The sequence below is a fragment of the Sceloporus undulatus genome, chromosome 1 (assembly GCF_019175285.1).
Source record: "Sceloporus undulatus isolate JIND9_A2432 ecotype Alabama chromosome 1, SceUnd_v1.1, whole genome shotgun sequence".
Lineage (NCBI taxonomy): Eukaryota > Metazoa > Chordata > Lepidosauria > Squamata > Phrynosomatidae > Sceloporus > Sceloporus undulatus.
In genome coordinates this window covers 48,163,479-48,189,218 of record NC_056522.1, presented here as the reverse complement: position 1 = coordinate 48,189,218, position 25,740 = coordinate 48,163,479, and the positions used below count along the sequence as shown (strand labels likewise).

The window sequence follows — 25,740 nt, the reverse complement described above, 5'->3', positions numbered from 1 at the left end:
TTGAACAGTAAAAATTCTGAGAAAGATTATGCTTAGTTGATTGAAATTTGTAGTAAATCTTTTTTTTACAACTTTCCAGCAATTGTAGTCTGAGAAATAGTCTTCGTGTGCATGTGTGTATATGTGTGTTTGTAACTGCAGCCCAGTAAAGGAAAACTGGCTGTTAAAAGTAGTGAAAGTGGTGAAATTGCTGGTTGGAGTAATAGTGTGTGAGTGAAGGGTCGTAGTGGAAAATATGATGCTAATAAATGCAGATAATGCAGGGACTGACAGAACTTTCTTCTGTCCCGGGAAGGTGATGGAGCTTTGCCATTTTTATGTTACTCACCACAACTTTCTGCAGAGGAATAGTTATTTATTTATTTAATTTAAACATTTATATCCTTTATTGTGGGATCTCAAAATGGCATACAATATAGACAAGTTAAAACACTTCCAGATTGAAACCAGAATTAATTTTTGAAAAGATTAAAAATATATATTAAAGGTAACACCAGTGAAAAGAATTTTAAAGGCTACAATTTAAAATCACACAAACATATATTTTGAAGTAAATTTAACACAAAACCATGTGTTTGGCTTGACACAAGAAAGAAAACAATGTTGGTGCCAGTCAGACCTTGAATGGAAGTGCATTCCCCAATTGGGGTGCCACAACTGAGAAGGCCCTCTCCCTTGTTCTACCACTTTGTATTACTCCCAGTACACAGTGGGATTTATCCTTCAGATCTCAGTTCTCAGGTAGATATATATAGGGACAGGGGCATTTGTGGGGTGGAGGATGTCTCCTTGTGCACTTGTGGGATGAGCCTGCCTTCTGGTGTGTACTGCAGAACCTCTCTGTAGTTAGACCAGGAGTCCCAGAGACTGAAGATCCTGGGGAGGACCAGGTCTACCTGCCCACAACAGATCAATCTACTCTTGCAAAACCATTGGCCTCGCTTCCGGGAAGCTAAGCATCTTGGGGGGTGACTGTATGAGTTACCACACTGGAGTGACACCAGCTCTAGTGACCCCACTGTCTAAGGAGAGGTGCTCCATCAAGTCTTGAGGTCCCAAGTTGTTTAGGGCTTCAAATGTCATCAATAACACTGTGAATTCAGACTAGAAGCAAATTGGCAATCAATGAAGCTTCTTTAAGGCCAGCGTTCTGTTGCTTATATGGTATTCCACTCAACAACTCTGCTGCTGTATTTTGTATTAGTAGTAGTTTCCAAGTCATCTTACAGAGAAGACCTGTTCACTGCAATGGATTAATTAGGAAGTTGCCACTGGGTGGACTACTGTGGCTAACTTATTCCTGTCCAGCAAAAAACATACCTGGGGCACCAGACTGAGCTGGCACCAAGTATTCTAGGGCACAGTGTTCACATGGACCTTCAGTGACAAAGATGGATCAAGGCTTACTTCCAAGCTGTACTTAGAGTTACAGAGGGTTAATCTTCACATGCAGAGATATGCATTGTTTGTATTATGAAATTCTTCTGCATGTACAACAGCACTGGATACACAACTTTACTTCTTCAAATCTTGAACTGAATGCGGACGTTGTGTACTGAACACAAATGTCTAATTGGGAGGGGGAGTTCAGATAAAAGGCATGAAAGGATTCCAACCATCATTATATATTTTTCTATAATCAGTGGTTTTTTATATGCCATGTGCCATTAATTGTATTCCAAGCAGCTCACAGCATAAATCCCTTCATTATGCTGCTCTCCAAAAGCATATATCCCATATTTCATTAACTTATTGGCCATGATTATTACTCTAATGAAATGCAGAAACTTCTAGTCCCATATGCTACTGGAATGAGAGAGGACAAACAATGTTTTTCTGGGGAGGATGGAATGGGCATGCCTGAACTGCTTTCTCTTTCTTCTGCAGATGATGCTTCAATGCTTCTGAAACGCCCTCCACTACCTAAGCTCTTCCAAGCAACCCCCATCCTTCCAAGTCTTATTCGTCATTCTGCCATCACTCTTTATAATGACTTCCATTCTCTTTACTCTGATTTAAGTGAACAGTCCAAGCATAATAGGCCTATTTTCATTTGATCACCTTGTATTTTCTGTCTTTGTATTTGGTCTTTCATTAATCACCTTTATGAACTGATTGATTACTTCTGTATTGAATCATTTTCTTTAATTAACTGAAAGATCAACAATTTGTTTATGTGGGATATCTGCCTGTTCAGTTAGCTACTAATTTGTTTACAAATTCTCTTTCAAGCTTGACTATCTGATTAGCCCTAATCACTTAGTTTAATTTACTTCATTAATAAATGTAATTCTTGACTATCTGAAAACCTACTAACTTGTCAAGCTCCTTTCAATCTTACTGCTCCACAATTACTTGATTTCTAATTTATTCCTCCCTTTTTCCACTCTCATCCTGCATGTCTTTTGTTTCCATCTTATGTCCAGTTATTCAGACTTCTGGATTTTATGTTAATTTTTACTCCATTTGGTTCTCTTCTCCTTTTTCATTCCACACATTGCTGCAATCCTGGACAGACTCCAACTAAAAGCCTACACAAAATTCTAAATACACCTACTTTGGAAGCAAATCAAGCCCCCCCCCCATGAATTAGCATTTTTATCATTTCCATTGGCTTCATAGTATTTATGCTGACTCTCACTGAACACTTTGCATTGTTTGTTAATTAAAGCTCCATAATTCTCTATACAACAGCCAGTATGGTTTAGTGGTTTGAGTGTTGGACTATGACTCTAGAGGCCAGGGCTTGAATCCCCATGCAGCAAGGGAAACTTTGGGCAAATCACACTGTATCAGCTGAAGAGGAAGGAAAAGACACACACACCCCAAACAAATCTTTCAAAGAACACCCATGATAGGTTCACCTTGTTCTTATTGTGTTGTGTGTGCCTTCAAGTCATTTCTGACTTATGACAACTGTATAATATGCACTGTATAGTATTGTGATGATCCCCGAGGGCAAAGCCCTGTGCGTGACTATTACTCTCAGGGAGTCCCTTAAAAACAAGAACTTTTCTTCCGCTGCCACCACTCAGTGAATTGTCCAAATTCCCCCCCAGCACACACTGAGACTTGCTGGGACCTCTAGTTTCTTTCTGTACTAACCCAGAGCAATCAGTAGCTGAGTTAAGGCACATGTACAGGAGTAGAGATAGACAGCAGATGCTTTTAAAAGAAAGAAGTTTATTTTAAAGAAATAGCATAGAATAGAAAAGTATCACTCATGCCAGGCCTCCTTGCCATGCAGGTCAGAAAACACAGTTACAAAGATATTCATTTCAGGCAAGCTATTTCGGATAAAAACATAATAAAAAGCCTAGACACACTAACTAACACATTTTTCCTGAGCTACTCACACAGTGATGGGATTTGTAGTCCGTGTTGAGTTTTTCAGATACCAGGAGCTGCCCTCATGGCCTAACTCCACTGGCATCGCTTTGCCTGTGTGCAAGCACACAGCTGGTTTCCCCAAGCAAAGCCAAGATGGAGAACAAAGGAAAGCATGGTTCCCCCCCTCCCAGAGGAGAGAGGGAGAGAGACAAAGGACCGCATGGCTGCACAAGCCTTTTTAAAGATTTTCCATAGAAAGTTCTTGAATCTCGCGGTCCTACTCTCTGATTGGTCAGTTAGACCTTGCATCAGCTATGATGTCACAGCTCATTAGCATGTGATGTCAGCTCTCATTAGCACCTCCCCTTGATTAACCCCTTATGGTTCAGGAGAAGTTCCCAGATGACTGGAGGGCCCCAGTCATCACAAGTATATTATAGGGTTACCTTATTGGTCAGAAATGACATGAAGACACAAAACAACACAACAAAAAAGCAAACCAATCATGAGTTTTCTTGCCAAGAATTTTTTGCCATAGTATAGGAACATGGAATGTGAAAATCATGTCTGAATAACTGGACATAAGATGGAAACAAAAGACATGCAGGATAAAGCCCTAAATGGCTTGGGCCCAGGATACCTAAAGGACCGCCTCTCCCCGTACATTCCGCCTCGCACCCTCAGAACGTCTGGGCAGCAATTACTGAAGGTGCCTGGGGCTAGGTTAGCCTCCACTACACGGAGGACATTCTCCACGGCTGCCCCAGCCCTTTGGAATACGTTGCCCACTGAGCTCCGCTCGACTACTACCCTGGCCCAATTCAGGAAGGACTTAAAAACCTTCCTGTTCCAACAGGCATTCCCCGACTAAAGATCCTGTGGGCCTCCCTCCTCTTCCGTGGCCAAGAGGTTGGGCTAAGGGGTTTTAATCCTGTTGGTTTTTGTTGATAGTTTTTTATTGTCTGTATGGTCTGCCTGTAGTTGTATTTTTATATTGTTATCGCACCATTGTTTTTAACCTTGTTGTAAGCCGCCCTGATCTTGGGAAGGGCAGGATATAAATAAAAATTTTATTTATTTATTTATTTTATTATGAATTAGGGAAGCTAGATACAGTAAAAAAAAAAAGAAGGAAAAAAAAGAATGGAACATATAAACATTGCAATCCTTGAAGTGAGCTAAAATGGACAGAAATTTGACATTTTCAGTAAGATAATTGGCCTTCCTTGTACACAGATTTTTTATACATGGATTCAAGCATCCATGGCTTGAAAATATTCCAAAAAAGTATAAATTTCAAGTATCAAACCTTGATTTTTCCATTTTATATAAGGGGCAGCATTTTGCTATGCCATTGTATTTAATGGGACTTGAGCATACACAGATTTTGTTATTCACGAGGGTTCTTGGAACCCCAGCAGATAACAAAGGTCCACTGTACTAATTTTTACTCAGGAAATGAAAATGTAAGAAGAAATGGGATAGCATTAATAGTGAGGAGAGAGGTAGAAAAAGCAGTCAAAAGACATAATGTAAAGCCTGACCAAATAATAACAATAGGACCTCAGAGAGATCCCATCAATATAGCCATAGTCCAAAGTTATGGCCCAACTACAAAGAAAGAGGAAGAAGAAGAAACGGAAAATTATATGCTGGAGTCCAGGAGGAAATGGATCACACACCAAAACAGGACTTCTTGTTAATAACAGGCAATTGAAATACAAAAGTAGGATACAGAACACAATCAAAGATGGTAGTAAAATTTGGCCTAGAATCAAGAAATGAAACAGGAGAGTGACTGACTGAGGCTTTGTCTGCAAGGATCAAACGGCCCATTCCCTTACTTTCTGGTGGCATGCTGTTTGGATGACACACAGCCCAAACCCTGGTTTGGACTACATGCAGCACATTCAGTACCAGAACCAGGTATAACATTCTAATACAAATTTCAACAACCTACCTCTTACTTTGGATCTTCCAGGAATAATAATAATTTATTATTTATTAATTTAATAATAATAATAATAATAATAATAATAATAATAATAATAATTTATATTTTCCTGCCTCTCCCAGATGGATCAAGGGGGGAATCACAACCTGGTATAAAATACAATACAAAATGAAGTACAGCGATTCAATAAAATACATGAAAATTGACAATTAAAAATGGGATAACACAAAGCGACAGTGGAGCAAGGATGTTCTCATCCAATTCAAGGAGGTGGATCTGTGTCTTACATGTCGGGTGGATATGCTCGCCGGAAGAGCTCCATTTTAACTGCCCTCCTGAATGTTTCCAGGGACGTAGTAAGATGGATCTCTTCCGGGAGACTGTTCCACAATCTTGGAGCAGCTATAATAAAGGCTCTTTGGGAAGTTGAAACAAATTTGGTTGTTGTTAATTCCAGCAGATTCTTCCTCGTTGTTCTAAGAGTGCAGGCAGATTGTATAGGGAGATGTGTTCCCGTAAGTAACTTGGGCTTGAGCCATGTAGGGCTTTAAAGGTGATAACCAACACCTTATATTGCGCCCGGAAGCAAATTGGGAGCCAATGAAGGTTTTTTAAAATTGGTGTTATGTGTCAAACCTTGAAGAACTGGTGATCAGTCTGGCTACCATATTTTGCACTAGTTGAAGCTTCCGAACTTGGTACAAGGGTAGTCCCATGTACAGCGTGTTACAGAAATCAAGACAAGAGATTACCAGAGCATGTACCACAGCTTCAAGGTCCTTTCGGTCTAGGTAGGGACGCATTTGGCGTTTCAACCGAAGTTAGTACCAAGCACTTCTGGCCATCGCATCCACTTGAGATGACGACTGTAGAAACGGATCCAGAAGTACTCCCAAACTGTGAACTTCGTCCTTCAGGGGAAGTGTGACCCCATCCAGGACAGGTTGATATATTTTCTTCCCCAGACGTGAGGTGCCTATTGCAGGTACCTCCATTTTCTCTGGATTCAGCCTGAGTTTGTTTTCCCTCATGCAGCCCATTACCGACTAAAGGCAGGCATTCAGAGGAGAGATGCCATCCTTAGTCACTGTAACAGTTGGAGACATAGAGAAACATATTTGGGCGTCATCAGCGTACTGACAATACTGCGCCCCATGTCTCCAGATGATCTCTCCCAGTGGTTTCATGTAAATGTTAAACAGCATGGGGGACAGAATGGCACCTTGGGGGACATCAGAGGTCAGCTCTCTCTTGGAAGAGCAACTGTTCCCCATCTGGAATCTTCTTGAGAGGTAGGAATGGTGCCTCTGGAGCGCAGTGCCCCCAATACCTAGCTACCTCAGGTGTTCCAGAAGGATACCATGGTCAATGGTATCGAAAGCCGCTGAGATGTCCAAGAGCACCAACAGGGTTACACTTCCCCTGTCAATGTCCAGATGGAGATCATCGACTCAGGCGACAATGGCCGTCTCCACTCCTTATCTCGCCCTAAAGCCGGTTTGAAATGGGTCAGATAATCAGTTTCATCCAAGACAGCTTGGAGATGGAAGGCAACTGCCCTCTCAATCCTCCTTTCCTGCACCAGGATGGCTGTTTGCATGCATGGCCCCTGAGTCATCCTGCACATTTGTCGCTATCATGAGTCTCTTTCTCTGAAGTCAGAAGACGCACCAAACCAAGTGATCTTCATTGGGCACTTTGTTCTGACCTCAGAAGTGAGCAACTTACAATGGCATTAGATGTGATGGGGGGCTAAGTGGGACACCCATGCAGACAGTGGCGCTGGCATGAGAATGTGAGGCCAGGCAATGGAGAGATGTCAGGGCAACTCTGGAGCCAGGACACTCTGGGTTGTCCCTGAAGTATTCTGGCCAGTGCAGACAAGGCCTGAATTTAGTAAGGCCAACAGTTTGTTCATCACAAACACGTCTTCAAAACAACCGAACAGGTGAATATAAATGGAAATCATTTGATGGCCAATACAATAATCAAACAGATTATGTAAATGGAAGCAGAAGATGGGGGGAGCTCCATTCTATCTGCAAAAACAAGACCAGAAGGAGATTGTGGCACAGGTAAAATAAAAAATTAGAGGAAAGCTAAAGAAGAACACTAAACCAACCATAATGCCAAAATACAACCCAAAGAACATTCTTGTAGAATTTAAATATAATGTTTCAAAAAGAGATTTGTATTATTAAGCCTAACTGAGTGGGAATTAGATGATTTTTTACTGAAGCCAGGCATATTGTCAGGGAGGAATGCAAAAAGACATTATCTGCAGCCAAAATAAAAGAGAAACCTCAATGGACAGTGGATAAAACTTTTCAAGCACTTAAGGACAGATGCAAAGCAAGGTAAAAGGTTACAGAAATACAGTCAAAATTCTGAATGTGACTGTTTAGAAACTTGTGTGCAGGGACAAGAACTATTAAAGTGTGCCCTTGCTTTACGTGGGGGATCCGTTCCAGACTCCCCCACGTAAAGCAATTTACGCATGCTCGAGCCCCATTTAAATGAATGGGGCTTGTGCACGCAGCGGTGTGGCAGCGCGGCGGCACACTTGCGGCATCGGCACATGCCCCATTAGTCCCTATGGGACGTGCTGCCTCTTCCTCCCTGTGTAGCTTTCAGCATATGCTGAAATCTGCATAAAGCACACCCACGTATGACACGGGCACACTGTATAATAATTAATGCAAAGAAATAAAAGAAAAGAACAAAAAATGAAGAGCAAGACAGTAAACCAATTGTGAGGAAGCTATACAACCAGCAGGGGAAAAGTGATGGAAACAATACACCGTGTGTGTGTGTGTGTGTGTGTGTGTGTGTGTGTATATGAGATGAAAGGATGATAGATTGATTCAAGAAGAATCATTTGAACAAGGAGCGGCCACCTGCCTCGCCGGGCAGGCCACTTTGTTGTCGGGAGCTGCGGCAGCAGACGCTCCAGCATGCTGCTGGGGCGATTCCTCCGCCTCGATTGGTCGTGTGGGGCGGGCCCTTCCGCTCCGCTCCACTCTAGGTAGTTCCAGTCCTCCAAGACAGCTCATTGGCTGAGCTGTCTTGGAGGAGGAGTCTCCCCACCCACGTGATGGGTCGAGGCTTGGGCCTATATAAGGCTGTGCGTGCTGGCCTCGGCGCCATTCTTTTTTCGGCTCTCTCACCCTCCCTCCCTTGGGTTGGTGGATTTTTGTCACAACGCGGGTTCAGCAGCATAGGCCATGGATCTGGTTGGTGTGGTACCAAGGCTACGGAGCACTGGTTTGGGAGTCATTCAGGACCCGGGGGCGAGCAGGGCATGTGTTGTGGCCATTGAGGGGGCCACAATGTGGGAGTGCTTCCCGGTGACTAGGGGCTTAGAGAATAAGAGAGTGCCTGTTGTCATGGCGGCCAGTTGGCGTTCCTTAGCCCCTAGGTCATCCCAACGCCTGCCGTTTACCAGGCTTTATGCTTATCAAACAACCGGGGGGTTGTTCGATATCTCAGATCCTGACCTTATGCTTTTGGCCAACCCTACCAATGGTTTGCTGCTGTTAATAAAGTTGTGGCCTTTCTTCCAGCTTGGTCTTATGTGGTTTATTGTGCCAGCCTCCCAGGCAATTTTAGAAAGTGAAGTGGAAGTGGCACCCAGGTCACTTGGGAGAAATAAAGCACCAGGAATAGATGGCATACCAATATATCTGGAAATGGAGTGCACCAAAGAATTTCAAAAGAAAATCAACTTGTACTTTATAGATTATAGCAAAGCCTTTGATTGTGTAGAGATCATGAAAAACTATGGATTGCTCTTAAAGGAACGAGTGTCCTGACATGTAACCCATACTCAGGACAAACAGCTACTCTCAGGAAAGAATACAGAGAAACAGAATAATTTTCAATTCACAAGCAAGTCATACAAGGCTCTTCCTGTTTAACTTGTATGTTGAATATATCATATGTAAAGCAAGATTAGACTCAGAGGAAGGAGGTGGGAAAATTGCAGGAAGGAATATTAACAATTTCAGACAGGCAGGTGACACCATCATACTAGCAGAAAATAGAAAGACTTGGAATGATTGCTAAAAAAACTCAGGGAATATAGTACAAACTCATGTTCACAGCTGAACATTAAGAAAACAAAAATAATGACACCAGATTACTTGCAGAGGTTTAAGATGGACAATGAATGCATTGAAATAGTTCAAAACATTCCATACTTTTGACTCAGTCATTAATCAGAATAGACTGCAGTCAAGAAATCAGAAGAAAACTAAGGCTGCATCTGTACTGCAGAAATAATAGTTTGACACCACTTTAACTGCCATGGCTCAATCCTACAGAATCTTGGGATTTATAGTTTTGTCAGATATTTAGTCTTCTGTGTCAGAGAGCTCTGGTGACTCAACAAACTACAAATCACAAGATCCCATAGCAATGAGCCAGAGTAGTTACAGTGGTGTCAGACTACATTATTTGTGCAGTGCAGATAAAGCCTAAGACTTAAAAGGGCAACTGTGAAGAATACTGATAGAAAGAAAATCAACTCATTTGAAATGTGGTGCTGAAGAAGAATTCTATGGAAACTGTGGATTGCTAAAAAGACAAATAAATGAGTCCTAGATCAAATCAGGCCTGAACTCTTCCTATAAGCCAAGATGACTAACCTGATACTGTTGTACTTCAGACATTTCATGAGAAGAAATGACTCATTAGCAAAGACACAAAATGCTTGGCAAGCTAGAAGGCAGTAGGAAAAGAGGAAGACCACATCCCAGATGGATAGACTCAATCAAGAAAGCCATGGCCCCTGAGTGTGCATGATCTAAGTAGGGCTGCTGATGATAGGGTGACTTGGAAGTCTCTCATTGAGAGGGTCATGATAAGTCAACTTCAACAGGTAACAGCAAACAAAGGTGGCCCTATAATTTGGTTTTCTTGGCAGAAGTTGTTCAAAGAGGTTTTGACCTTGCCATCCTCTGAGGCTAAGAGAGTGTCGCTTGAGAAAGATATGCAGGTGCCATGTAAGTTCTGGTGCAAAACATAGGAGGATCATCTGGGTAAATGTAAGGTGATTGGCCCAATCTAAGCTGTGCTTACTATAGTTGCTCCTCAGACTCAAATCTAAATTTGTTGGAAGAAATGAAAAGGCTACATGCGGAGTTAAAAAACGAGATTTGGGATTCAAAAGAAGAAACAAGACGGGAAATCAGGGAATCAAGGGAAGAGACAAAGAAAGAACTGAAATATGAGGCAAACAGGATAAGACAGGATTTGGACAAGCTCAACAAAGATATTGAAAAAATAACAGGAAATATAGAGAAGTTAGACATAAAAACGAGAAAAATGGAAGAAAAAATAGAGGATTTAAATAAATATCAACAAGAAGACCAAGATGCTCTTTTGAAGTTAGAAATCAAGCAAAGAGAAAAATGTATTAAACTGAGGGGTCTCCCGGAACAAACACACGAAAATTTATACGAATTCCTAACACCATATTTAGCAAAATATCTGGACATGCCTGTGCAACAAATGCATGGGGAAATCGATAGGATGTATAGAATAAGCTCAAGTGCTGCGAGAACGAAGAAACTCCCAAAAGATGTGGTCCTATATTGGGTACGTAAACAAACGAAAGATGCTTTCCTTCAAAAAAACTTCAAGACGAGATTTGTGATTTGCGGAACAGAGATCCAAGTGTTCAAAGATATCCCCACAGAGGTTCTCAGAAGACAGAAGGACTACCAATTCCTTACAGAACAATTGAAGAGATACAAAATACCATTTAGATGGGAAGAACTAGAGGGACTCTCCCTAACATGGAATCAGAAAAGATACAAATTAAATTCGCTGGAGAAAGCAGGAAATTTCTGGAAGGAATTCAAAAAAGAAATGATGAAACGATCTACGACAGGAGAGAAGAAAGATAGAGACGCGAGAGAAGAAAAAGAAGACTTAATACCATCAGAGCTTGCAACGGGAAAAGAGGAATGTGAAGCAAGACAGGAAGAAGAGGAAAAAGAGAAAGGAAACACATCAGAAGGAGAAAGTAGGGAAGAACTGTGAAAGAAGACTAAGGAAAATAAAGGGTAAGGTGTTTTGTTTTGTTTATTGTTTTTTTTTCTTTTTTTTCTTTTTTTTTTTTCTCTTTTAGTTGCTCCTCCATTTTTGTGGGCGATCTGTTCTGCCCTTCCCCCACCGAAAATGGAAATTCCTCTATATTCAAGCCACATTGTGCCCCATTTTGTCCTTCTCCATTTGCCGCTCACAAATGGGTGAGGGTCACGAACTTCAAGTCCACAAAAACAGAGGGGTGACTGTACTTGCTTTATAATATATTAATTAACCTTAGAACTAACTAAACCATCATATTTAAAGCATGGCGTAAATTAAGTGTTTTAGCTATTGATATATATATATATATATATATATATATATATATATATATATAGTTACTTTCCTAACCCAGAAGGAGTAAAAAATAAACCCAAACAAACTCCAAGTCTTTGTGCAAAAAACCAAGAGAACAAGGCTTTGGGTAGAGAACCATCTGGGAAATGTAAAATTTGTTAGCACTGTAATTTGTTAGTACTGTCTATCATTTAATTAATTAATAATCTAATTAATACTTTAATTTTGGAATTTAAATTGATGTCAGAATTTGACCTTAAGTCATCCATTTTAGTTAAAAAATAATTTTAATTTCCACTAGATTTTAACTTTACTCATAACTTAATTTATTTTAACCAATTACTTGCCATCTCTGGGTAAATTATAAATGTCACAATAAAACCACAGAAATCAATGAAGACAAAGTATTTTTTTATAGACAGAAGAATGTCTTAGGCCCTACACAGATGGACAAGATAGCATGGGCCAAGCCCATGCTATCCTGCACTGGTTCTTCCCCTGTGTCCTGCACCAGGTCACTCTCCTGGCCAGAGTGTGGATGGGTAGGTCTTTACATAACTGTCTGCCACTGCACCATGGGCCCACTACTTGTGTGTGCCCCTACCTGCCTCTGCTGTCACATCTACTTAAAAGACCTCCATTGCAGCCCATAAGGCAGAAACGGGACACCTGGCTACACCCACATGGTCTAGTGCCCCCATCCGACATCATAGGTCAAGATGGGCATCTTCTCAGGAAATGCAATGGTGGAAGCAGCTATGAGGCATGCATGGTCATCCAGTATGCTTACTTTCACGATGGAGTTTATCAGAAACTCTGCAGCAAGTAACCAGTCTTTTTAGACCAGGTTAAGGCCCCTTTGGCCCAGGATCAGGCTGGATACACTGGATCCAGATGTGGTCTGTCTGGTACAGACCCAGGAATCATAGCCTATGACATGTCATCCAGACATGACAATATGAGGCCAGGGGAAGCACTGGCATTTTGGCCTGTACATATAGGCCCTTACAAACAACATCACCCACTTGAGGATACTCTATTTAACTAATAACTTAAGGGGTTCAAGAGCATCTTATGATATTTTGTGGAGTTAGGAAGGGCAAATAAATATTAACCAATCAAATCTTATGCATTTCTAATCAGAAGCAAGTTCCACTGGGCTAATTGGGAGCTACGTCCAAAGAAACATGTTAAAGAATCAGAAGAATGATTCATAAAAACTAAGTCATGGGAAGGATCTTTTCAGAAAACCTTTTCTTTTGAACTACTACATCAATTTCACAAATCTTAGTTCTATCCCTTTCCTTCTGCATTTAAGGAATGAATTCATGGGACAGATCTGAACTGAATATGACCTATTTTTGAATGCTGTACTGCAAATTACCTTTGTAGTCTGCATCTATTTAAAAATAAATATTTTTAATGATTTCTTCTTAAAAAATGAAATGAGACAGTAACCCACTTGCAAACCAGTTTGCTACAATGAGCTCTCATTAAGTTAGAGTAACGTTTGAGGGCTGAAATAACCTCTTTCTCAGTGAGGTATTACTGCTCTACAATTTCAGTAAATCCGAGCAGTTAAAATGCCACGGAAACTAAATGGTCCCAATTAATGGTAATAAAAATAAATTTGATGCCGAGAAAGAAGATAACGGAGTTCATCTCCTTACACTGAATCAACAGCTTTTCGATTAGGACATACTTTAATTTAAGGGCAAGGGCAAAATTAAAATCATATGTAGAGATTAAAAGAAGAAGAAGATTCTTTATGGCTCTGATCACCCTCATTTTCCAATGGAAGCAAAAATAGGAGTACTTCAGGGGTTCAAGATTGCTGTAGGTCATTAATGTTTTGAATTTTAAGTGGTATTTTATCTGAATCTATGTACTGGTGAAACACAGTTAGGGCTAATGATTATTTTCTTTTTAAAAAGACACTTATATTCTATTGGGAGTCACATTTATGTCTGAAAAAAATATAATGTAATGGTGGATTTAGAATGCCTGTGTTTAGGTCTCAGAAAGCAGGTATACTGCTTCTTAAGCCTGAATAAAGTAGAAGATTCAGAATTATTGGTGTAGATAAATAGATGGCTTTTTACAAGGAAAAAAGTCCTTTCATTTGTACCAAGTCACCCATCTCAAAGTCTTCCATGTTCACCAATCAGTTGTAATGCCCCTATTTGTATCACAAACCATGTGGATCCAGAGACTACAACCCTTGGCTGTAGATTTAGGGTGAGTCTAAGGACATTAGGAGAAGAGGCTACTGTCAGAACTGAACAAAGAGAAACAGAACGATTCCCAGTTGGCAAAGGGGTCAGGTAAGGCTATATCCTTTCAGCCCTGTTTAACTTTTATGCAGAACATATTATACAAAAAGCAGACTTGAACACAGAAGAAGGAGGACTGCAAACAGGAAGAAGGAGTACCAACAATCTGAGGTATGCAGATGACACAATACTACTAGTAGAAAATAGCACAAACCTAGAGCAACTACTAAGGAAGATCAACGAAGAAAGTGCAAAGGCAAGCTTATTGTTAAAATAAAGAAAACAAAGGGCACGAACAGACAGGCCAAAATAAAGCTGCTTTGGGTCACTTTGGAGGCATGCTGTTTAAATGACACACGCATCTTAAGAGGCCAGAAGCTGTGCCAAAGCTGCGCTCCAGTCCTTAGGACTGGAGCATGGCTTTGGCGTGGCTTCTGGCCTCTTAGGACGCAATCTCAAACTACATAATTTCTGCAGTGTGTTTTGGACCACCCATTACTTTTGTATTTAGATCATTAAACAAACAAACAAAACCTGAACTGCTGTGTTTCCCCCCCAACCCTGCAACTTGTTGAATCCTCCTGTCACGCAACCCACTTGCAATACTGGCAAAAGAATGCTGGGAAGTGTAGTCATAAAGGCAATGGTGGCTGGTGGTGGCTGATGGCTTCCATGCCATTGAGGTTGGTGAATCTCTCTGGAGTTGCCTGAACTTTCATAGAATCACAGAATCATAGATTTGGAAGAGACTCTAGGGCCAACAAGTCCAGCCCCCTGCTATGCAGGAACTCACAATCAAAGCACCCCTGACAGATGGCTATCTAGTCTATGCTCAAAAACCTCTAAACAAGGAGACTCCACCACTCTCTGTGGGAACATGTTTCATTGTCAAATAGCTCTTACTGTTAGGAAGTTCTTCCTAATGTTCAGGTGGAATCTCTTTTCCTGTAATATGAATCCATTGCTCTGGGTTGTATTCTCTGGAACTGCAGAAAACAAGCTCACTTGAGCCTCAATATAACAGCCCTTCAAATATTTAAACAGGGCTATCATATCACCTTTTAACCTTCTTTTCTCCAGGCTAAACATACCCAACTCCTTAATTCGCTCCTCATATGGTATGGTTTCCAGACCCTTCACTATTTTGGTTACCTTTTTCTGGACATGCTCCAGCTCCTCAACATCCTACTGCAGTGCTTAGCATGTCACTTCAGCTTTAAAGAAGTGATCTAAGCTGTAGACCCCTATCCCCCCAAATAGATTGAGTATCTTGAATAGTTGAATAGTTTTCTCTTCTAGTTCAGACTGAAACTCAGAGTGGGAACCACCAATCTGTAATTGTTCAGCAGTAACTCATCCAAGGCTTGAAACAGCTGGGCCAAATAAGGCAGCTTCCAGTCACTTCAAGGGTGAGGTGTTTGCATGACAGATGCACCCAAAGCGGCCGGAAGCTGCTTTGAGATTGACTAAAGCAGCTCAAAGCCACCAGAAAAGGGAGTGACAAAAAGCTGTTCCTGCTGGCGGCCCATTTGGGACCATGGCAGAGACCTGTTTTGGGAGCGGGCCATCTTGTCACTGCAGTCCTGGAGCAATTGGTGCCAGAATGGCCTCTGGCTACTCCTTTTGGACCATCTGCTTCACCCCCAAGGCTGCTGATAGATTAGTTCTGGCTAATAGATAAGGCCTCCACCCTGTTGCACTGAAAATGTTGAACTAGTTTGTCTGCACTGGCCAGGATACTCCAGGGGCAGCCCCCTGCAGCTGGCCTACCTTGCCCTTGTTACTTTGTCCTCTATTCCCACACTGCAGTGGCTGTTTTTGAGGGCGTCCCACTTGACTTTCTAGCACATTCTCATTCTGACCTCAGAACATGTGACCCTTGGCAGTGGTGGACATGCCAGGTGGCTCAGCGGCAATGGCATCAGTAGGGATGTGTGCTGTTGCATCACACAGCAGGTGACACCCCAGAAAGGGGGGGTGACACCTGGCTGGGCCCTCCCTACTGTGTCCCCCCCCCCTGTATGCACCATCACCACACTTCCCCCATAGGCACTCTGTCCCCATGTTCACCCCATGTACGCTCCATCCCTGTGCTCCCATGTACCCTCCCAGAGCATGCTCCTGCACATGCACTGTCCTGTCCTTTTCTTCATCAGGAAAGGGATGGGGCAGAGTAGGAGAAGGGAGTGCATGCCACTCTGGAAGCCCAGTCCCAGAAGGCTGCAGGTCTTCCCAGAACATCACGAGCAACAGGTAAGGTTTTTTAAACTCTATTTTAAGTGTGTTAAACACCAATTTTGGTATTTAGTGTGCCAGACGTTGTCTAGATTGCCCATACCAGAACCAGGGTTTGGGCCATGTGTTTTCTGAACAGGATGACACCAGAATGGGAGTAGGGGACAAGCCTTTTGACCTGTGCAGACAAGATCAAACTGTTAACTGATGAATAATGTTTGGCTTCTCAAGTCATTCCCCTAGTGTAGAATAAAGAAACAGCTTACATCATTGTAACTGAAGTGACATCCTATGTACTGCAGTTGGGACTACATACGACAAGGAAATTGTTGCATATATATCTACCAATCCCGTGGCTCTATACGACAAGGAAATTGTTGCATATATATCTACCAATCCCGTGGCTCTCTGATCTGTGTGTAATGGGGCTGTAACAATGCTCTTTTGCTACACATGCTGTGCTGTGAGAATCTTCCAGCAAAGCAGCCTTGACAGCTGCTGGTGGACCAATAAAGAAGCCTTCATTTGCTTGTGGGTACTTTGAAAATAGAGTGCCAATTAATAAGATTACTGCTGAGGAACTTCAGATGTTACCTTTATAGAACAACACTCCAGAATGGGCCTTTCTAGTTACACCTGTGAAAGATTAAAATACTGAAGCTAATTGCTTCCTTTCAGACCTGATGAGTTTGAGAAAATAAGCTTTTTATCAAACACACCAAACCATAAATGTTACACATATTTTAGAAGAGTATTGTAAAATTAGTGTAAAACAAACAAGCATTGTTTCTTCATCTCATTCTTTTATTTTTTAAAAAACCCTCCTGCTTAGCTATGTTCAATTTACTGATGTTAAGTAAAAACAATTACTTATTATTTAGTTGTGGCTATTACTATGTACTTTAATTTAATTAAAGTTTTTCTTGTGAAATGATTTAGTAAATTAATTACTCAAAAATGAAAGAAAGTATTAGTAAGAAAACCATTAAATGCCATTAATAAGTCAATACATTACTCAGGAAATGAACTCAGCTTTTATTACTAGAAATTGCCATCAATTACTAAATATTACTGTACCAATTACTATACTTGCGGAATGGGCAAATTATTGGGCGACTGTTAATAATGTCAGTTACAAATTACAATGGAAGAAAAGTGGTTAGTAAATTATTTGCTCTGAGTTCACGTATCAGTGGGTAACTTGTCAGAAAATAGCCATTCCTTTTAAAAGAATTATGAAGTTAGTACTGAGATGCCTTTTAGTGAGCCAGTGACTGCAAAAAAAAAAAAAAAAAAAAAAAAAAGGGGGGGGGATGGAAATGTATCCTTTTCCCCTCAAAAAGCAAAAGCAATTAAAGCAAAAGTTGTTTAGCTACAACTGGTATTTGACTGTATGCTTTTATCATACAATATGCTTTTATTCAATTTTCCGGTATACAGTTGGCCCTCCATGTTTGCAACTTTGACTTTTGCAGATTTTATTATTTGCAGATTTAATTTATATGTTCTCTCTAGGAAATTCTAAGTCCTCCAACATGACTGCTAGAAGTTGATCACAGAGTCACACTGGAAGAACTAGAGAATCCCAGAGAAAACACTTATCTAGGAATTTGTAGGCCCTCCAGCATAATTCTACGGTCAACCTCTGGCTGTGTTGACCATAAAGTGGAGAGGAGGACCTAAAGATCTCTGGAGAGGTGTTCTCCCAGTTAAAAAATACCAGTGATTTTAATTTGCATCTTTCCCACTTTCATGAGGGTCCTATGCCCCTAATCCCAGTGAATTTGGAAGGTCTACTGTACTGTACATTTTGAGATTTTACTTGCAGAATCCTTGTATGCACCCAAAGTGTTACACTATTGTTAACAAGTGTTTAGTAAATAAATTAAAATAAATTAATGGAAGGTACAATGTTCTGGTGGGGCGAAGGAGGCTTGATCCAAAATAGACCCATGGTAAGTAGAAGCAAAACAAAGACAATGATGATACAAACTGATTACAAATAGAAGGGGGAAATAGATGCAGTAACAGAAATAAAATAAAAGCTTAACATCAATTTGTCCCTGAATGTGAACTTTTTCATGTGGGACACAATGGAGATTATCACACAGGGACGAAATGAGGACAGGATTGCTCCCATCTTTATCCCGCCTTTACTGCAATCCCGTGAAAGGCTTTCAGATTGCAGCACTATTGTCCCATCATTGAAGCGGCATTACATTAATGTGAATTCCCATTAATGCAAAATGCTAGACAATGCCGGTTCAATAATGGGACAATGATGGAATCTGCTTGACAATGTTTGAAAGTCTTTTGCGCAATTGAGATAAATCACGCTTTCTGGATGGGATAATGTCTGGAAAAGCATGATGTCATATGAAAATCTTCTCACGAGCATGCTATAAGAACGGGAAACATCAGGATAAGGACGTTTCATCCCCATTTGATAATCTCCAATATTTCTTGAACAAGATCCAGGAAATCTTTCTGTCTATGAAAGAGATTGAAAGATACCCTAATAATAGCACTGGTGTCATCAGGAAGTGCAAGGGTTGTGGATCGCACCAGGTGATACCCTAAGGAGGGGTGATACCAGTGCTCCTCAAACATCTACCTTTTGAAAGAAACAGGCTGTGGCATTTGCCTTTGTCTCTTTAAAATGCTGAAAAGATGGTATTGGTGGGGTGAAGATCAGTAGGAGAAGAAAGGAGAGGCTCCAAGTTTTTGTAAAAAAAATCTTATTTTTTTTTAAAAAATAATATTTTTATTTTTTAAAAAAAAATCTTTAAAACATCACATTCTACCAAGTTTTCATGTTAACCATATGAAACTATGTATATGTAAATAAATTTATTCTGCTCATATGCTACTGTAAATTTAAAAAGTATCATTTTAATTTTGCTAGTTGTTTATGTCACAACTATTACCATTACATTCAGTTCTATATGGGAATTATGATTTATGGGTGAGATTAGTACAACAAATACTACTAAGAATTCTGTGTGGTGTGGTATGAGAAGAGGTCAGTGGGCAGGGGAGTGACACTATGAGTTACCACACCAGGTGATACCAACCCTAATGATGCCACTGCCTAGTAGGTGGGGTTTATATACATCAACAGCACTGGCTTTCTAGAAACCACAGTGATGCTCTCAGATTGAGAGTGAGGAGTTGTTGTCCGCCACCTCCCAGTGCGGAGAGAGGTAAAAAATTTCTGTTTTAGAGAGACACCCTTACCAGTAGCCTACAGGCTTACACCAGCTGCACAGATTATATTTTTTGCTGTTGTTGCTCTGTGTACCAACATATGGGAACCCTAAGGTGAAACTATCATTGAGCTTTCTTGGGAGATTTTATCAGAGGGGGTTTGCCATTGCCATTGACAGAGTATAGCTTACATAGCCAAACCGGGATTCAAACTCTGGTCTCCAGAATCATCATTGAATGTTAAAACCAGTACACCCTGGCTTAATTTGCACAGGATTGCTCTGGGATCCCTTTAAGGATCATATGAGGCTCAAACAGGAAAAAAATAGGATTGTTACATTGGAATAAATAGGCCTCTAAGCAAAGCCAGATGCATACAGACAGGGTCATGCATAATAACAATAACATAAAACTGGGTGGGACACAGTCCACACTTGGAGTAGGCATTAAGAGGGTTCATGGTTAGACAAGTTCCAGCTCTACCTGTGGGAGATGCAATGGAGGTTCCATTGCCACTGCCATCCCTTGCTCCCCTCCATTCAAGTTCAGGTCTCCCTTTTTCTTTTCTCTTTCCACTCTTCTCCCTTCCAGGTAGCACCATATTGATCCAAGGTGTTCCCCTCTCATTCTTTCCTTCTTCCTTTTTCTCCAGCTGCTGTTACTGCTTCTGCTTTTTCAGCTCCACCCCACAGCTGTTCTCCTCTTCTCTGTGCCTCCCCAGTACATTCCCTCATCTATCCATCTGCCCCACCTCACCCCAGCCACCCCAGGTAATGCACGTCCATCTGCACTGATACACACTCTCACCTTGGCAATCACTTTCCTTGACCTAGACATGGCTTACTCGATCTGGCTGAAAACTTTGATATTCCTGTCCGCACAGGGCATGACCATCTGGGTCCTGCCAAAGCAGAATGTGACTATAATTTTCCTGCCCTCCAAGACTGAATCCCAGTCCTGATCCCAGCTGCAGTGCCATCAGAACCAAGGGGCATACATGTACTTGAGGCTAGTAATGTATAGAATCAGGGGGCATACATGTCCTTAAGGCTAGTAATGTATCTGTTAACAGGGGCACCATGTGATTGCTGGGTTCCTGCCCCCCATCATCCCTTGGGAGTGTTGAAACTATCTGCTCTAGATGTCAGATATGCTAAATACTGTACATCATTGGACAGACTAGAAGCCTAATAGCTACAGTCTTTTTGCCAATCTTCTGAAAATGCAATTCACCAGGGAAGAGAATCTTACTGCTACTGGGGGAAGAGTAAGAGGACATGATGGTGACAACTGATTTTTCCTTTCCCGTGAAGCTGTACATGCCACCTCTCATGAGCTCACTTATTGGTGGGCTAGCCATCCACAGAGTTCTCAGAGATCTCCCTACCCCATATTATCCACCCATTGACTAATATAGGCTTGAGCTCCCACATTTTTTCTATCTAGAGGAGGAGGGAACCAAACCCCCATATATGGGGAACGGGCCCACTGTATTCTGGAAGGTATTATTCATTCATTCATTCATTCATGGCATTTATACCCTGCTCTTCAGCCCTTTGTAAGATGGGACTGCTGCCAGTGTAGGAGAACACTGTTGCCTCATTTCTGTCCTCCATTGGGAAGCCTCTGCTGGATCCTCATTTCCATTTCAAATGGAAGGAACTCATCATTTCACTTGTGATGGGTAATGCATCTTGATCCTGTGGCAATTTGTACTTCACACATTGCAGTGGCCACACCAAACAGTGCTTGAAAAATAGATGTTAGTTCAGCAGTGACAAAGCCACAGCTTGTAGGAGTATGGGATTGTTTTCAGTTCATTGTACTGTAGTTGACTTCGGTTCAGAATAATAAGTAGGTATTTTGTCAAAGCAACATCTTATGGAAGAAAGAGGCAGTTCAGACATAACCATTTACATGACCATAAACCACTCCCAGGTAGTGGTATTTGTGAGTACAGCCAGCTTGATTACAGTGTAGTGACAACTCTAATAGACTCTTATTTCCACACTGGACAAAATACGGTGGGAGATGAGTCTTCACCATCTGAGCTGGAAAAACATCGTCCAAATAAATCTGTTGTATTGTTTCACTGCAGTACAAAGTAACAAATTGTTACTTGTTAAACTCTTGCATATGTTTTCAGCCAGTTTAAATTATTTTATTGTTTTAAACAAGGACTTGTTTTAAGCTGATTATATTGTTTTTACTTACTCTGATATTGACAGGATATAAATATTTTAATAAAAGAATCAGAATATGAATATAAATAAATGAATAAATATTTTGGATCATAAAACAGCACATGCCATTTTGTGGCTGAAACATGATGCAGAAAATAGGATGAGAGTACTCAGATGAGGAACAACCCCTTTCCTATCTCAAAGGTGGGAGGGCAGCGAAGTATTCTCTTGATCACATCTAATATTTTCTTTTTGCATCCTTATTTGGCCTTGAGTGTTCCCAAATGATGTCTCTGGCTATTTTATATTGAACTGTCTGTACCAGGTCATAGGCAAAATGCTATAGATTTCATGGAACAATCTGATGAAATAATTGCTTGTCAACACATATTGTCCAGTATGGATATATGGTTCAATTAATAATTAATTAATAACTAGTATGGTAATAAGGCTCAACCATATTATAACTAAGGATGAGTTTCCTGTGGTGTTACTTAAACACATCAAAATGAAGTCTTAGTATTGCAGCACCCCATGCTTCTATGCCAGATGTTTCTTTTTACTTGGCATATTTAAATGCCAGAAAGGGCATTTAACTTTGATTGTAACCAGCTGTTAATCTATGTATATCACATTCAAAGGTACTCAACAAAGTTCTCATACCCTGAATTTCAGCCCGATCAACAGTGAATCACACTTGTTTTCCTGTTGTTGAATCTCAAGTACCTCTTTAATGTACAAAACCTTTAGGTTCTCTATTGTTTTGAAGAAGCAGCAGCCTGTGAGTGCATTCCACAAGCCTTCCAAAGCTTCATGTGGTCCATCATACATTTCTGCCAGCAGGAACAATAACGCAAAGCTCAGCAATATCAAGGGATGTACAAACATTGACTTTAATAGGGTTCTTCTCATTCCTTGCCATGAATACATACTGTAGTTCTTTGTTTGTGTCACAGATTATGCATTAAAAATGACAGGAGAGGACCTCCCCAGATTCAGAAGTATGTGAGAAACATTTCTGACATATCTCTGAGTCCAAGTAAGTTCTCTTCAGGAAAAGATGCATCGCAAACTCTTTTAGAGAAGAGTCACCTCTGCCAAGGATAATGAAACGTGAATTGCCTCCCTTCCCATCATCCCACTTCAGTCCATTAAGTTTATCACATGTCATCTCCAGACCGATCTGGGCATGGGCTGGGATTGGCATGGAACAGGTGAGAATGAGTGTTACTGCACAGGAGAACACTGCCGATGCTGCCAGGAGTCCCCAAGCCATTCTCTATCCATGCTATGGTAGCCAATTTTGAAGAACGGACGCTTTCTGCTTCAAAATTGGCTGCCATAACATGGATGGGGAATGGCTTGGGGACTCTTGGCAGCATTGGCAGTGCTCTCCTGTGCAGTAACACTCATTGTTGCCCGTTCCGTGCAGATCCCAGCCCGTGCCTAGATCAGTCTGGAAATGACGTGCAATAAACTTACATGTCTACTTAAGGAGCCCTGGTGGTGCAGTGGTTAAATGCCAGTACTGCAGTTAAATGCCACAACACTGTAAGTTTGATCCCAGGGCTCCAAGGTTGACTCAGCCTTCCATCCTTTCGTACGTTGGTAAAATGAGTACCCAGCTTGTTGGGAACAATTAGTTTACAGATTATAAACTGTTTAGAGTGTGCTGAGTTCACTATTAATGTAAATGCTATTGCTATTGCTATTTATTTTTATCATCCAAAATGATAAGGGTAAAAATTTACATGCTAATTTTGTAATTACACTATCGGGAATCTCCTTTATGGATCTGAAATGGCAGTCTTATCTCTCTGGCTTTGATTCTACTGCTTTGCTGCTGAACAGGTGGCATTTGAAAACTTGTAGCCATACATTTGTTGGGCATGTGTCTCCAGTTGAGGCCTTTATTGTGCAATTGTAATTAACGTTTCATGGTGGTGCATACATTGTTGTCTTCAACTTGCAGATGTCCTGTGTTTTCCCTTTATATTTTCTATATATATTTTTTTCTTACCAGTGAAAAACTGATAAGCTGAAAAATGGAATTATTGTGCAGTGTGTTTTAATTATGACTTGAAAGAGCCCCTTGTCTGAAAGTTTCAATATGTTTTATGTGACCAAAGTTGAGATCATAGTGACCATAGCTGGGGGGAAAAACACATCTCACATTCAAAAGATCATCTTCTCTAGATATTACATGATGGAAACTTGCTTCTATGGCCTTTTGGGTTAGTTAGTTAGTTAAACAGTGTTCATTTGCAGGCATTCAGAGAATATTCTGTCAAACTCCGCCCCCCCCCCTTTTTAAAAAGGGGCACTTTTCTCATTGGCACATAATTTCTTCCTCTCTTTGTTTATAAAAGTTGGGTTTATCAAGCTACCTGCAGAAACTGCAGAAAGTACTCATCTAAACCTTCACAATGCCAACAGATGTGAACTAAATACACATGGATAATAGGCTTTAAAGCACAGCTTACTTCACAGATTCTCTCTAAATTTTATTTTTTTCTGCATAATACCATTACAATGCTACCATATTTTGGATGATGAGGATGGCAGGGGGAGTAATCAGGAACAAAAATAGCTGTGTTCTGACACTATTTCCAAAAAACACAAGATGAAATGGTAAACAATGTAATGATTCATTTAGAGTTAGAAACATACTCTAGGTTAACTTTCTAAAGATTGCACAAGTATCTGTGGTTCTGCTCCCCATTATTTCCTGACCCAGCATTACCTAATGGTATGTTTCTCACACAGAGAGATATTCAATGGAATAAGAATTTTTTTTGTAAATAATGAATGCAATATAACTTTTGAATATCTTTAAATTAAGCCACATGATTCAGTTATGTACACTGCTTAAGTATTCATGTGTGTTTCTGGAGCATCCTAAAATTTCACCTGTTTTTTTAAAAAACAGTATTATATATCAGTTCATTCTTGCCTATGTTCACCACATACATTTGTCTCTTTAAGCAGATGCTCCTGTTAGAAGTTGGGGAGAATCTGTTACAAGATGTCTCATGGTGATGTAGTTAATATTTCAGTTCCTCAAAATGTGAACAATGTAGAATGTAGCAAGCAAGACAAAAATACTAGCTCTTCATAAGACTACAGAACTGTATTGCACACAAAAAATAGCATTTACCAAAAAAAGTGACAAAAGGTAGGCGTTTGTATGCTAATGCTAGAAGCCTTGAAGGAAAATTGGCATGGAAAGAGAATAAGGTATTCAGATCATATCCAAAATCTGATGAAACAATCACAAACTGTGATATGTGGTTGCCCACGGATATGCAATCCACAATAAGGTCAGGAAAGGGGATGTTCCTTATTTATTCCAACTATTTCTGTCCTGCCTTTCTATACTGATGCACACACAAGGCATCTGACAATAAAACTACCACAACAGTCAGGAAATACAAAACATATAAAACCCCACTAAAACCCAGAATAGCACCATTTTGCTATTAGGGTCGACACTCATGTTTTGAAAGCACTGATACACAGGACTGGTAGAGCTGAGATTACAATGAAGACATTGAACGGAGGGAGAAAGTTTCAACCATTTATACAATCAGAATTTGACACCAGAAGTCTCAGACTGATGGAATACATTAGAATGAGCAAAAACAGGGAGTACATTTACCTTTGGTGCAGTTCTTCATTGCAAACGAATCAATAGCAGCGACACTTCTGTTCCCACTAGCAATGTATTCCAAGGAGATCCGGAAAGGTTTCTCAAGGTGCCCAACTCTTTCCTGGAGAAGCACCCAGCTGTTTTCATTGCAGAGGAAGGATAGAGAACAGAGGACAATCATTGTAAGGAAAGCAGCGAGCTTGCAAGAGTCACAGTTCCAGAAACAACTGTTCACATCTGCCTTTCTTCTGTTTTCCTCCTTACATAAGTACTTGCTTTCTTTTTTATATAAGGTAGAAATTAAAGAGCAAAGTCTCTGGAGAGTAGATATATTATAAGGAATGGAAGCTACTGGCTAATTATACTTTCATCACTCTGATGTGTCGTAGTTCTGCACTTAGAGATCTCTTGCAGATATTTTTGTCTGATTTACAAGTGACACATTTGTGTGTCTGTTCCTCCTATGAATGGAGCAGTAAAAATATACATGTTTAAATGGGGTCTAGCCCATTTGATTCT

At 40.6% G+C, this 25,740-nt stretch overlaps 1 protein-coding gene across 1 annotated transcript in view; it reads right to left on the bottom strand.

Annotated features, from left to right (window-relative positions):
* Window positions 1-25,402, bottom strand: part of LOC121919503 (ALK tyrosine kinase receptor-like) — a 119,778-nt gene extending 94,376 nt beyond the window's left edge. The window contains exon 1 of the mRNA XM_042446161.1: window positions 25,231-25,402. Within this exon, the coding sequence (XP_042302095.1) occupies window positions 25,231-25,402 (172 nt within the window). The remainder of the gene's footprint in view (window positions 1-25,230) is intronic.
* Window positions 25,403-25,740: the final 338 nt, after the last annotated feature.